The sequence below is a fragment of the Nicotiana attenuata genome, chromosome 5 (genome assembly GCF_001879085.1).
Source record: "Nicotiana attenuata strain UT chromosome 5, NIATTr2, whole genome shotgun sequence".
NCBI lineage: Eukaryota > Viridiplantae > Streptophyta > Magnoliopsida > Solanales > Solanaceae > Nicotiana > Nicotiana attenuata.
Genome location: NC_031993.1, coordinates 45029830 through 45042830, shown reverse-complemented (window position 1 = coordinate 45042830; position 13001 = coordinate 45029830). Strand labels below are relative to the sequence as shown.

The following is a 13001-nucleotide window of genomic DNA, read 5'->3' as shown; positions in this document are numbered from 1 at the left end:
GGGAGGCCACAAATATGGGACCTAAAGCAATTACTTTACTTGCTTTAGGGAAGGGCCGTATTGGGCTCCCGTGAAAAATCCTTCAGCCCCTCAAGAACAGCTATGAAAATGATGAAAGCAATGTTAAGGATAGATGGGATAATAAGACCAATTAGATGAGTGAAAAAGCAAAATCAAGTTATGGGAAACTTGATCGTTTATATTCACCACACAATAACCTTAACCCAAGATTTTAAAAAAAATATATAATTACGCCTTAGGTGGCATCCCCCTTGTATTGAACACCAAAAAAAAAAAAAAGAGTTTACAAATTACAACAGCTAAAAGGAAAGAGACAATAGGAGAAGTTTTAGCAAAATATAGAGGGACAAAATATACATGTCATCCAACATCTCCCTATGGCTAATTATAAGAGTTCTTCAAAGCTTTATGTCTGAAGGAAGGCATCTGCAGCTTGTCCAATATGTATGGGCCAAAGGCATCTTTAGGCAATTTGATGGACTGAAGAAAATACTATGTTGTCCTCTATTACTCCAATTAGCTAAGACATCTGCAACTTGGTTTCCTTCTCTAAAACAAAGTTGCACTTTGATGTTTTGCAAGTATATTATCTGTTTAATCTCTTCTATAATGGACTGCAACTACCAAGGCACCTTAAATATTTCTCTCAACATTTCAATGACTATCATGGAGTCACATTCTAGGATGAGATTAGCAAGGCCATGTGTGTGGCACCATTTAACCCCGATTAAGGTTGCTGAAGCTTCAACACAATTATTACTTCCCATTACCTTGGTGATCTTGAATAATACCAGTAGAACCATCAGCAAGCCTGCTTCCATCTGTGTTTAATTTTAGTTCTTGAGTAGCTGGTCTTTCCCACTTCACCATTAAGCATCTCACTGAATGATTCATACCATCAACTTCTCAGAAATAGCATTCCTTGGCATATTCCAGCTAATCCCATTGCAATTTTTATCAGTGACCCGTCTCAGATGATATTGAATCTGGAATAATATTCTACTTCCAGAAATTCTCTTACCACCATATTTAGAGAGGAGCACCAAGCCTTCCATAACTCCCAATAAATAACCACGGTAGTTATTCTCAGAATGACGTGATGGATCCTATTTTTGGGCTTTAAACTCCACCATTTGTTCAACATCAAAATAATATTAGTATCTTCCCAGTTGATCCCCGAAGGGGTCCCAAAACATTTTCAGGTCTTAGTTGCCATATTACTATCCATAAAAGTGTGATGCATATTCTCCTCTTTAGGTGGTATACAACAGCAACATATGGAGATGATGTTGTGACCAAACCTCAAGATTGAGAAGAAACAAAAGGACAATTGCTCAAATGATTGATGGAACCAGCTAATGACAAATAAAGGAACTTGAAAGCAATTAAATTAGCATTCATCTACAAGATTCAATCCAAGGGATGGAGAAATACAAATTCACACGTCGAAAACTTAACAGAAGAATCTAAGAGACGTTTAATTGTAAAGGATAAAGCCACTGAGATTTTTGTTAGTTTGTCATGATTTTCTTATCATATTGGATTTTACCTTTTCTCTCGAAGGAAAGAAAAAGAATACCATAATTGAGTTTCACTTTTCCTAAAAGGAAAATACTACCATATTTGACAAATTATTTTCTTGGAGGAAATATTTTGCACTTCTATAAATTGAAGATCCAACAATAGAATAGCATCCAAAATGTAGTTATTAAAATAATTTTGCTTAGCGGGAGACTATTCTCTTCATAATTCTTTTAAAGTAGTATTTTTCTCATATATAAGCCAATTGATCAAACCATATCATAGTATTATGCCTCTTTTTGTATATTTTTTGTTCGTTTGATTTATTATTGTTAAGGTTTGTTTTGTTAGCTTTTGCGTGACGTCTATTACTTCGATCCCAACAATTTGTTCTTTTATCTTCTATGCAATTAAACATGGTACCTATTTCAATATATCTTTCATTGTTTGCAAACACCTCTATAAAATTTTAATGATTACTTCAGCTTCTTGGAATAATTCAGCAGCATGCAGAAGGCCATTGGAAGATATCGTGAAAATACAAAAGAAGCACTGAAAAACAATAACAGCATTGAAGTGGAGCACCACATGGAGGTCAGATTTCTTATGAGTAATCTGGTTAACATGATTAATTGCTTCCAGGGTACTTGCTATACCATTTCAAAAGTGTGAATGAAGATGTTTGATTATGGACATCCATTGTCTTGTGTTTAATTTGTTGTTCAAAATGAAAATATATTGTACGATTTTTCGCTTTGGGAGTTTAGAACTAGAACTTAAATATACACTGTAAAGCACCAGTACAAACACTTACTGTCTCATTTGTCAAGAGTTTGGAATGCCAATTTAGAGATTCTAAGGAAGTCATTTTTTTTTTTCACCCGGTGTTCGGTACCCGCATTGGAGCCCGACTATATCCGGATTCGCGCCGCATAGGGCCTCATTCGGGGGGGAAGCGCTCCTTACTAAGGATTTTTCCATACCCGGGCTCGAACCCGAGACGTCTGATTAAGGGAGGCAGTCCCATCCACTGCACCACATCCTTTGGTGGTAGAGATTCTGAGGAAGTCGGGCCTCATGCTCCCCTTCTCCAAATGTGTTTTTGCTATTTTCTTCTCATTAAAGCGCTCTACTTCGCCAAAAACGAAATAAATTTACTTCATTACTGTTTTATCAAACGTGGATTCATTCAATCATTCACTATTTCTTGATTTTGTAGTATATGTTTATATTTATTGGTACAACAGATTTAAATTTAAACAGTTTGGGATCAGGCTAAGTATTATCTTCAATGCAGTTATCTCTACAGTTTGTGTAATGCTAAAATTATAACTACACTGTATATCAAATTTATGTTCTTCTAGCTAATAATTTTTTGAATTTATATGGTAGCAGAGCCCAACCTAGCAATGTCAACTTCTTCCAATACTCATAATCCAACTCCCTCACCCCTTAATCCTCTTTCACTTTCATCCTTCCTTCTCCTCCTACGTACTCTAGTCAATCATTTTCAAAAGTATTAATGAGGATGTTTGATTATGGACTTCTATTGTTTTGTGTTTAAGTCATTATTCAAAATGGAAATACATTTACGATTTTTGCCTATGGGAGTTTAGAACTAGCACTTGAACAATAAATTGTAACAAGAAACCTTTCTCTCTCTAGAATGAACCATCCTCTCAGCTTCAGTTGAACATGACTGGGAAGGCGAAATTCGGAGGTAGAGGGAGCAGTAAAGTGAGTAGTTACATCGAAATTGGGCAGAAGCAAGGACCAAATTCAAGTGATGTGAATAATTTTAGGAATATTAATATATTGCAAGGGATTTTCCTGCTGGATCTTAGCCGACGGCCGGTGATTGAATCAAACCCATCTGAGGCAGCTAATACGTCTGGAAGCAGCGGTAAAGGGAGGAAATCAGGGGCCGATATGGTCGAAGAGGCAGACGTAAGGGAACAAAATAGTGGGTAATTGTAACCCTAAGGAGAACTCAGGTCTGAAGGGGACATGGACCAAGGTGGTAGGGCAAAACCCCCCATTATAGAGGGGTTTTTAACTTAGCAATGGAGCAGAATACGGGAAGCAACAAATTACAATGGACGGCGTTAATGATGAAATTGACTATTGGAAATATGGGACGACCTGGGGATAGCAAAATTTGGACAGGTGAATAGAAGAGTTTTCATGGTGAGATTCCACACGATTGAGAATAGAACAAAATATGTAGAGGAAGGCATTAAGATTTTTGATAAGAAGCCAATTGTGGTGAAACCATGGAGACCAGACATCAAGTTCAACAAACAGGTGATTGATGAAAGACTTGTGCGGGTTCGATTAATTGGATTGGATATTAAGTATTGGGGACAAACTTCATTAACAAAAATAGCAGAAATGATAGGAAAACCATTAGAAGCCGATAGAGCTATGATTGAGAAAGAGTGGCTGCAATATGCTAGAGTCTAATAGAAGTATCACTACAGCAGGAGTATCCTAATAAAATCCTGTTTGAGCATGGATGTGGGAAGATCATTGAACAACAAGTCATATATAAATGGAAGCCAGGATTTTGCTATAAGTGTGGGAACTTTGGGCATGAATTGAAGGAGTGTAGGAAGCAGGTAAGAGAAGAGAGGACACACAAAACTGATAATGAAATGAGGAAAAGAGAGGGGAAGGAACTGGTGAACCAGCTAGTAAGAATGGAGGAGCAGCAAGTGGCAAGTGGCAAGGGCACATCAAGGCCAAAACAAGGTGAATGCACGACAGGAAAAACCTAAAGATACTTAGACCTTGACCATAGTAGGAGACAATAGGAATGTACATACTCAACAAGGTCAGACCACAGGTGGAGACAACAGGATAGTACATACTCAACAGGTCAAATACATATGCAGCTTTAGCAGGAGGGGACAATGGGATAAGTGCAGAGGAAGCAGGAAAGGGCAAGATTTATAGTAACCAGGAAGGAATAAACAGTTGGGGAAGCACAAAATGGATGGATGGGGGATAGATCCCCCTCCCTCCTTATGGATAGCATTGATTTCAGGACCAAGGGCCTAAATAGAATAGCCAAGCAACAGGAAATGAACCTGTTCATGCACAAACAGAAGGTAGGTTTATTTGGGCTCCTGGAAAAAAAAATTAAGAGGGCTAAGGCAATTAAGGCATCTCTTATCTTTGCGCAAGGTGTCCTTATGTTACCAATCATTCATCACATCCAGTAGGAAGGGTGTGGCTATTGTGGAAACCTTAAATATTTGTAGCGAATATAGGTTTGGTGACTGAGCAACTAATTCATAGTGAGATTATTCATTTAAGAACAAGGAAGAAATTCAACATCACAATGGTGTGTGGATATAATGATCAGGCATTGAGAAAGACATTGTGGAGAGACATTGAACTGTTAGCTGGACAAACGCAAGGTGCTTGGGTTGTGATGGGAAATTTCAACTCTCTACTACATCAAGAGGACAAAGTAGGAAGAAGGGTAAGCCTTGCCGAAATCAGAGACTTTAGAAACCGCGTGGCCTACTGTGACTTATTTGATATGAAGTCTTCTGATAGAAAATGGAATAACAAGCAAGAGGGTTCCGATAGAGTAGTAAGTAGAATCTATGTTGCGCGGACTCTCCAAAATGTTGCCGCACCCGTGTCGGATTACAAAATGGAATAACAAGCAAGAGGGTTCCGATAGAGTAGTAAGTAGAATCTATGTTGCGCGGACTCTCCAAAATGTTGCCGCACCCGTGTCGGATTCTCCAAAAATACACTACTTTTGGAGTATCGGACATGCACCCGGCGACATTTTCGGAGAGTCTGAGCAACATAGAGTAGAATTGACAGGGTATTGATAAATAAAGATTTGATTAGTAGCCATCCTGCTTCTGACGTGCATTATATGCAAGAGGGATTGTTTGATCATTACCCTGCAATTATAACTTGGGAGGAGAGTAGGCAGAAGAGGAAAGCAACATTCAGATACTATAACATGTGGAGTCTAGTTAAGGACTTCTAGACAAGGGTGACTGAAAGCTGGTCTAAACACATATATGGGACAAAAATGTACAAACTGGTAGGGAAAATAAACAGACTAAATAGAATACTCATGAAGTTAAACAAAGATAAAGAAGTAGAAAAGCAAGAAGATAAAGCAATGCAGACTCCACGGGACTGTCAGGCACAAGTTCAGCAGGATCCTAGAAATGAGAAGCTGATAAATTAGGAGGTCATGCTGACAAAACAATGTATCTATTGGAAGAAGGCTAGAGATGAATTCCTAAAGCAAACAAGTAAAGTGCAGTGGTTAAAATATGGAGACCAGAATACCAAATTCTTCCACAACATGATAAAGGCAAGAAGAACAATAAATATAGTTTTTACAGTGAAGAATATACATGGAACAACAGTGACCTCAACAGAGGAAGTAGCAGAAGCATTTGAGGAATTTTACAAAGCATTGCTGGGGACTGCACAACACAAAAGGGTGCATGAGGCCAGTAACGTAATTAAAGCAGGAAAGTGATAACAGCTGATCAAAGAACCATGTTAGAAACAGCATTCTCAAGTGAGGAGGTCAAGAAAGCTTTATGGGATATTCCAGGAGATAAAGCACCAGGACCAGATGGTTATGGGAGTCACTTTTTTAAAGATAATTGGGACGTAGTTGGGAAGGATGTAACATGTGAAGTGTTGGAGTTCTTTCAAGAAGGAAGAATGCTCTTCGCCTTAAATAGTACACTAATCACACTTATACCAAAAGGAAGTCATGCGACAACAATTGGAGACTATAGACCCATTGCATGGTGCAATACAATCTAAACTATCTCCAAATATTGTGCAATAGACTGAAGAGGGTTCTGCCCAACATTATTTCACCCAATCAAAGTGCATTTGTGGCTGGAAGAACAATTAAGCAGAATATATTGGTGTGCCAAGACTTGGTAAGGCAAGAAAGAACTTCATTAAAATTTGTTTGATCAAGATTGACTTAAAGAAAGCCTATGACTCAGTGGGATAGGAATTTGTTGAAGAAATGCTCTATGCAATGAATTTTCCTAGGAAATTCATAATGTGATAATGGCATGCATCAACACTCCTGTATACTATTGCGTTGAATGGAGGAACATATGACAATATTAATGGGAGGAGAGGACTTAGGCAAGGTGACCCAATTTTACCAATCCTATTTATGGTGCATGGAATACTTCACCAGAATTATAGCCTATGTAGCAAAACATGAGGGGTTTGCATATCATACAATATACAAAGGGATGAAGTTAAACCACTAATAGTTTGCTGATGATGTTTTAATATTTTGTAAAGGAGAATTTCATGCTGTGCTATTAATGCTTAGAGGGTTTGAGAATTTTTCAAAGGCATCAGGTCTAACAGTAAATGCAAGCAAGTCCAATATATATTGTGCAAACATGAATGGGCTAGAGATATCAGATTTATGTGAGTTAACAGATTATCAAAGAGGTGCATTACCATTCATATATCTGGGGTGCCTGTAACATCAAAAAAGTTGAACGATATGGATTGTGAAATGTTAGTGAACAAGTTGCTGATGAAAATCAAAGGGTGGGGGTCGAGGAACTGATACTATGCAAGGAAAGTGCAGCTTATAAATGCAGTACTAATGCACCTTCACACCTATTGTGCGTCTATCTTCATGCTACCTAAGAAGACAATGAAGAGCACTATTAGCAAATGCAGGAACTATCTGTGGGATGCGAAAGCAATAAGTAGTAGGATCACACTAGTGGCATGGGACATAGTATGTAGACCAAAAAGAGAGGGAGGACTTGGCATCACAGAATGCATAACCTGGAATGATGCAGCTCTAGCCAAGTATATGTGGAATATAGCCAAAAAAAGTGATACATTATGGGTTCAATGGGTAAACCATATATACTTAAAAGGTGCAAAATGGTGGCAATATCAACCTCCTCAGGACTGCTCTTGGTACTTGAAGAAAATATGTACAATCAAGAATAATTATGCTCCTGGTTTTATACAGAATGGGTGGCTACAGGAAAGAAACAAATATACAGTAAAGAAAGGATATAAATAGAGTCGAGGGAAGGTAGAATTATGGCCTTATGAAAGATGGGTATGGAACAAGAATAACCTACCAAAACACAACTTTATATGCTGGCTAGATAGAACATGCTTACTTGGTGGTGCAGATGATGAATCCTTGCAACAACTTTATACAACTTTGGATAGACTAAACAAATATGGTTTAAGACAAGATAGAACATGCTTACTTGGTGGTGCAGATGATAAATCCTTGCAACAACTATTCTTTAACTGTCAATTCTCCAGAAAATGTATTGAAGCAATGCTTAACTAGCTGGGTATTCGACTCAGATAGCTTGATCTACAGGGGATCTGGAAAAGACTGAGCAGAGTAATTAAAGAGAAACTATGTAGAGCTTTTGTGATAACAATTATGGCAGCAGTTATATATGGCAAATGGAAGGCAAGGAATGAAGCTCTATGGCAAAACAAGGTACCATGGCCTGAGAAAGTATGGCAGAAAATCGAGGAGGGATTGTGCAGAATTGAGATGATAATGCACATGCAGCAAAATAGGAAAGAATTGGAGCGGATAGAAAAACTGCATAGATAAATAGCAAGAATAAATTAGTTTCTAACTCCCTAGGATGATTTTGTAGTAGGATCTCAGTAGATAGACCTACCTGATCGGGATATCTACAAGAAATACACTGTAAAGCACCTATATAAACTACACTATAGTCTCTTTTGTTCTCGAGTTTGAAATGCCAATTTTTTTTGAGATTCTGAGAAGGTCAAGCCTCATGCCCCTCTTCTCCAAATATATTTTTGCTATTTTGGTTTCAATAACATAATATTGCAGTATTATTTTTGTTATTCCACTACTATTCCAACATAACATGCCCTACTTTGCCCCCAAAAGATGAATATACATTTACTTCATCATTTTTTTTTTTTTTTGGTAAATAAAAGATTTTATTATAATTATGTACAAATCAACACATAACAGTAAGTTCGCTTAGCATAACTCCAACTGGACATGATGCCCCAGGTTGGAGTTACCTAATTCTCACTACCTTTCTGCCACTTTCATCTCGTTCTATCTAGACAAGTTCTGGATACCCAATTCAACTATTTCATTGCTCTCGCTAGCCTAGGGAACAAACTAGCCCTCACATGAATTTCCTGAATTATCGGTCGTGTTATGGCTTTGGCTGACCTCTTCTTCTTCTGGAAAGTGACACAGTTCCTTTCTTGCCAAACATGATAGACAGCTGCTGCAAGAGACATTCTGTATATTGCAGCCCCTCCACTCTTGCCTTTACCAAATTTCTCTATCCATTGGATCTCTTCTTGCCAAGTTTTCTTCGGTCTCTGTACTCCTTCCAGTGACTTCACACTCAAAGAAGAGATGTTGCACTGTTTCATTCTCCTTTCCACGTAAGGAGCATATCTGATCTAGAATGATGCCCCATTTGGCTAACCTTTGTTTTGTAGATAGCCTATTTAGCAATGCTAGTCTCGAGATGAAAATCCACTTTGGCATTCTCTGATTGTCGCATGCTAGTTTTCTCCATGTCACCTTCTGGAAGTCACCTTGCATATCTTTGTAGATTTGTCTAATTGAGAAGCACTCCATCGGGTGAACATCTTCTTCAGTGTATCCAGCTGCCTCAAAGTAATGCTTAGCCTTGAATATCTTCTGCACGATTCAGGAAGCACTCTTTGGTTCTGGGTCCCATACAACTTTGTCTTTTATGTAGTATGAGTGTACCCATATCACCCATAAATTCTTCTTCTTTGTACATATGTTCCATAAAAGCTTACATGTTGCTGTTTTATTCCACATCTCTACATTTACAAAGTTAAGGCCCCCTGCTACCTTAGGAGCACAGAGCTTTTCCCAGGCAATTAGTGCTTTTTTGGTAGGTTCAGCAGCCCCTTTCCACGGAAATCTTCTACATATAGCCTCTATGAACGGTATGATTTTCCTTGGTAAGATGAAAACCTGAGGCTAGAAGGTTTGAAAAGCAAAAAGGACACTTTTCACTAGTATAGCTCTTCCCGCATAAGATAGAAACTTAGTAGTCCAGTTCTGAATTCTTCCTAGCATCTTATCAATAGAGGCTAACATTGTATAGCTGTTAGCCTCTTTGTGCTCAGAGGAACTCCCAGATATCTAAAGGGTAGGTCACCTTTAGAGTATCCTAGCAGCTCTGTGATTTGTTGCTGGATATGACTACCCACTCCACCAAAGTAAACATTGCTTTTGTTTGGACTTTCTATTAAACCTGAGGCAGCAGAAAATGTTTGGAACTGGTTGTAGAGTATACTCGCGGACTGCAGGTCTCCTTTGCAAAACAGTAGCAGATCATCAGCAAATCCCAATTGCACCAGGTTGACCTTTGCACACTTAGGGTGAAATTTGAAGCTCTTGTTCTCCTTCAGAGGCTTCAATAACCTACTCAAGTATTCCATAGCCATTACAAACATAAATGGGGATAGCCTCAAAAGGTTCAGTCGGCTTGCCATTGATAAGGACTGAATAAGAGACTATACACACACAGGCCAGGATCCATTTGACTTAAACATGGATCAATTCAATCCCTCATTATTACTTGTTTATTTTGTAATATATATGTTTATATTCAATCAGTAAATGACATGATCACCCCAAAGAACATGAAGTTGTTAGTTGTGATGTAAAGATGGATCAGATAAGCAATCTTTTTCTTTTGTTGCATCTCATCATCTGCAGTTGGTTGGTTCCTTAAGCTTGGAGAAATTTTTTATATCCCCCCACCTCGTGGAAATTTTCCCCATGTTTTCTCCTCATGTTATTACATAATTGATTTTGATTTGCAGCACTTGAAGGAAGAAACAGCAAACATAGCAAAGAAGATCGAGATCCTTGAAGTTTCTAAGAGGTATTGTGCTAGCAGTTACTTCCCCCCTGCATTCTTCAATGTGATACTCTCTCTTTTATATTTCTCAGCATATTCAGTGCAATCTTGAATTTGAAATGCTTAGGAAGCTTATGGGTCAAGGTATTGGATCATGTTCAATGAATGAACTTCAAGAGATTGACAACCAGCTGGAAAGAAACCTGAAGAACATCAGGGCACGAAAGGTATTAATATACCAATTTAAATTTAAATTATATATGCTGATAGTGTAACCAATATGTGTCCTGCAAAGTGGAGTTGATTCCCTTTTCTTCTTCTTTGGTAATTGGTGACTCCTAAAATGTATAAGTGATTTGCCTTCATTGATTAACCGGTTCTTTATTGGTCATTTTCTAGACTCAATTATTCAAGGACGAAATAGAACGGTTAAAAGCCAAGGTATGATGAAACAACTTCAATGCATTTCAGGGTTTTATTAATTACTGCTTATTTAAATGTTCCCTCTTGTGCAGGAAAAACAATTGCTTGAAGAAAATGAAAGGTTATCTGAAGAGGTGAATTAATTAAGTTTCCCATATATCTGCTCTGCCGAATAATAATAATATATCTTGTCAAAGTGGTCGAGGTCATGTTTGTATCATTTTTTTGGTTTATTCTTCTAAACTAAATTAACTAAAAGGGGTTAGATCAATGAAGCTCTACAGTTTATGAAACTGCAAGTTCAATTCCAAGAACCGCATGTGAGAGTAAACTCTGCAATTATATACGACTAATGATAATGCTAAAGCAATCTTAGACCCAATAATTAAAGTCTGAAGCCTATCTAAACTATGAGTTTAAGTTATATACACTAACAGTAAAAAATTATATACCATTGATGCAAATTAACCACTTAGAAGAGGTCGTTAATTACTCTGCTTTTTAGGTTACCATATCAATCTTGATATGACGAGTTACTTGTTGTTGTAAGTTCGTTGAGTTCCATTGGGATGTGGGAAGGAAATTTGGACTCCTTATATGATCTTGGGCAATCCTCATTTCATGAGCTAACTTTCAGGGTAGAGTTAGGTCCAAAGCTCATTTTCTTATCATTGTATCAGAATTCTTAATTTATTGTTTACTCGATGTTTGACCCCCATCTTATTTTGTTCACACTCTAGATGTTCAGTCCTAGGCATACAGGGCCATTGAGTCCCATATTGGCTATGAGAAGGAACGTTGGACTTATATGGTTTTGGGTAATTCTAACCTCATAAACTAGCGTTTTGGAGTTATTAGGTCCAAGGTCCATTTTCTTGTCAAAATCAACTAAATCTAATCGTGTAAAAGTTCTAAATAACATCAGTGTCCAAAATATTACTCATAAAGTTTATGTATGACCTGGTTTTGTTGACAATTCTTATCATCATGTTGATAGTGTGGGCTAAGGCGGCAACCAGAAGCACCACCACCTCCCCTAACACGAATATCCCAGCAGAAAGAAACAGCAAGCTGTAGCCATAGTGTCCAGAATACAGAGGTGGAGACTGATTTGTTTATTGGTCTTCCTGACATTTGTTGGTCGTAGCTGCTGGAAATAATTTGCTCAAATTCGATACAAGCATTAAAAGCATGCAGATGCAAACAAATAAGGTATATACGAGTGCGAGATCTTATTTGTGTTTTTTTCCCTTTGCAGCTTCTTGCTAAATGTATCTATATTTCCATGAATAATGGGTGTAAAGAAGCCTGATTTAATTGCATATTCATATAGCTTATTCTCGTTCATGCAGTATTAATTCTAAACTTTTCATTTTCTCCCAACCCTTCAAACTTATTATTTGGAAACTGAAAAACACAGTGAGTGGCTACTAAGAGTTCATATTTCCATTGTCAGAGCATAATGAAAGCAAAAATTTCCTTTTTCATGTCACAAAAAAGAAAGGAAAAGAAAAGCCCATTCGGATTCTAAAAGGCATTTGGTTGTAGATGGTTGAGGCATGAGATTGGTAAAAATTTCACGGGGCGCTATTTGGTCACACTCATTTAACTTGTATTAACTTTTAATAAAATTAATTATTACTCAAAGTACAGGTAACTTCAGACTATTGTCTCCTCCCTTCTTCTTTTTCTTCTTTTTCTTAGTTGCTGAAAGCAAAGGTGACGATGGTTTTACATGGTGTTTATGAGAAGATTTTAAGATAGTTTATGGTATTTTACAGTAGTGAGCTGATGTGATGCTCCTCTCTTTGCTACTGCTTGGGGTTTCTTCTTCTTCCTCTTAGTTGCAAAATGAGTTTGTTAGATTTGTTGTTGTTTTGATAAGTTGATGATTATAGTTCGTTCTTTATGCTATTTGAAAGTTATGTTTCAAATTTGAGCTCATTTGGAATAGATTTGAGTGCTGGATTGTTGACATTCAAAGAACAAGTTTCTGTTTCTGGGCAATTCGCACTTTAGAGTTCAGACTAAAGTGAAGTGCATAAAAAAAATTAGTTGCACTGACCAATTAAGTCTTAAGTGCATCTTAAGCGTAATTTTTGCACTTCGGAC

The 13001-nt window shown here is 37.5% G+C and overlaps 1 protein-coding gene across 3 annotated transcripts in view; it reads left to right on the top strand.

Moving 5' to 3' along the window:
* LOC109225746 (MADS-box protein AGL42-like) overlaps positions 1-12464 on the top strand; it is a 32979-nt gene extending 20515 nt beyond the window's left edge. Inside the window, exons 4-9 of one of the 3 annotated variants that reach the window (XM_019390516.1) lie at positions 2046-2136; positions 10429-10490; positions 10594-10693; positions 10866-10907; positions 10982-11023; positions 11887-12464. In XM_019390516.1, the coding sequence (XP_019246061.1) occupies positions 2046-2136; positions 10429-10490; positions 10594-10693; positions 10866-10907; positions 10982-11023; positions 11887-12036 (487 nt within the window). In that variant the 3' untranslated portion in view covers positions 12037-12464. The remainder of the gene's footprint in view (positions 1-2045; positions 2137-10428; positions 10491-10593; positions 10694-10865; positions 10908-10981; positions 11024-11886) is intronic. The other 2 variants (XM_019390517.1, XM_019390518.1) reach the window with 2 other exon arrangements.